The 2044-nt window shown below is 41.9% G+C and overlaps 1 protein-coding gene across 1 annotated transcript in view; it reads right to left on the bottom strand.

The window, feature by feature from the left end:
- The window catches only part of atp9b (ATPase phospholipid transporting 9B), a gene marked incomplete in the record, with an annotated part of 35739 nt that overhangs the window by 16827 nt on the left and 16868 nt on the right, over positions 1-2044 (bottom strand). Inside the window, 1 exon segment of the mRNA XM_014024805.1 lies at positions 479-736. Coding sequence (XP_013880259.1) covers positions 479-736 — 258 coding nt within the window.

Raw genomic sequence — 2044 nt, 5'->3', positions numbered from 1 at the left:
CACACACACACACACACACACACACACACACACACACACACACACACACACACACACACACACACACACACACACACACACACACACACACACACACACACACACACACACACACACACAAACACACACACACACACACACACACACACGGGAGCGGTCACACATGAGCTGACAAACAAGCTCAGCTCTTAACGGGTCGACAGGAACCAGTTGGAGCTCAGGAGAATCTGGACTCACACCTGGTTTTTAAAGGTCAGATTAGACCAGATTACAGGACACCCTGGAGGTCAAAGGTCACAGGAGGATCAGGTTTGCAGCTCTTGTTACAAACAGGTCTAACGGGCCGAGTTCTGACCCGTGGAGCCGGTCTCCAGCAGAAAATTAAACATCGATTCATCTGAGTGACACCTGGCGGGTCCATGAATCAGGGAGGTCCTCAGATCTGAGTAAAACAGCCGAAGGTTTCTGTAAGTCTCACCTCGTCTGGACTGGAGGCCTGGTAGGTCCGGTTGTCGTCGCTGAAGTCCTGGTCGGCCTCGGCGGACTCCGTCTCTCCGTTCACGCTGGGGTGGGACTCGTAGACGGGGGTCACGTTGTGGCACAGGGCGATGGCCTTCACCGCCTCGTGGATCCGGCTGCTGACGCTCTTACGGACCTTCGGCGCTGAAGTTTGGGTCTTTCGTGACGGCGTGGCAGCACTCGCCCCTCCCCCGCCGCCGGACGGCTGAGAGGTCACCTGAGGCATAAACAAACAGCTAAAATCTTTACAACAAACCAACGTTAGCCGACTGACTGCTGACGTCATCTGAAAACAATGTGTTGAAGGTAAAACAAGCAAAACTCAAGCTAAAATCAGCTAAAATGTAGCTGAAATCAACAAAACTGTAACTAAAAGCTAAAATCTGCTAAAGTGTAGCTAAAACAGCAAAGCTGTAGCTAATAGATAAAATCTGCTGAAATGAAGCTGAAATCAGCAAAACTGAGGCTAAGAGCTAAAATCAACAAAATCGTAGCTAAAAGCTAAATTTAGTAAAACAGTAACTAAAATCTAAAATAAGCAAATTAGTAGCTAAGAGCTAAGCTAAGTAAAACCATAGCTAAAAAGATAAAATCTGCTGAACCATACCTAAAAATTAAAAATAGCAAAACTTCAGAAAAAGCTAAAATCATCAAAACCCCTACTAATCTAAGACTAGCACAATTTAAGCTAAAAGCTTCAAATATTAAAACAGTAGCTAAAGCTAAAATTTGCTAAATTGTAGCTAAAAAACAAAAAAGCTAAACTTTAGCAAAAAGCTAAGATTATGGAAAYCAAATTTTAAAGCTAAATGGTCACAAATAGGTCATATTAGTTTCTGTAGAACCTGGACAATTGTTTCTAAGGTGAGAATTATTTGTACATTAAGTTATAAATGATAAAACATTAAAGTTATACAGAAAGTAAAACGTGCAGCTCAGTAAAGTCCAGATCAAGCTGAACGGTTAAAATGAAGTTTGTGGAAATGAAGCACAGTAGAAACCATGAAGTGTAAATGCTGACTCAGCAGTAACGCTATGCGTTGAAACAGGAAATGGCTCTTTATGTCYGAATGAACGCTGGTTCAAACATTCTTCATTCAGCCAGAGTTCCCACTGCTCTGATGCTGGAGCCGCTCCGACACAAAGCATCAGAGAGCAGCAAACAGCCCAACGCTCCACTGAAGCAACAAACTTCAGTTTATTATTAATGCTGACAGCTGCTGGACTGAAGAACAGTAAAGATGAGCTCTCTAATGGAGACGGACAGAAAGATCTATGGACAGATCATTACTTCAACGTCCATGACTCATTTATATTTAACAATCCAGACTCAGCTCAGCGACAAACCTGCTGCAACCATCAGAACCAGTAAAACTACTGTAAAACTACAGTAAAACTACAATAAAACAATAAAACTACAGTAAAAAAACAAAAAAACTACAGTAAAACTACAGTAAAACAATAAAACTACAGTAAAACAATAAAACTACAGTAAAACAATAAAACTACAGAAAACTACAGTAAA

This window comes from Austrofundulus limnaeus, unplaced genomic scaffold, assembly GCF_001266775.1.
Source record: "Austrofundulus limnaeus strain Quisiro unplaced genomic scaffold, Austrofundulus_limnaeus-1.0 Scaffold440, whole genome shotgun sequence".
Classification (NCBI taxonomy): Eukaryota; Metazoa; Chordata; class Actinopteri; order Cyprinodontiformes; family Rivulidae; genus Austrofundulus; species Austrofundulus limnaeus.
The sequence above is the reverse complement of the archived record's forward strand: the minus strand, read 5'-3'. Positions and strand labels throughout refer to the sequence as shown.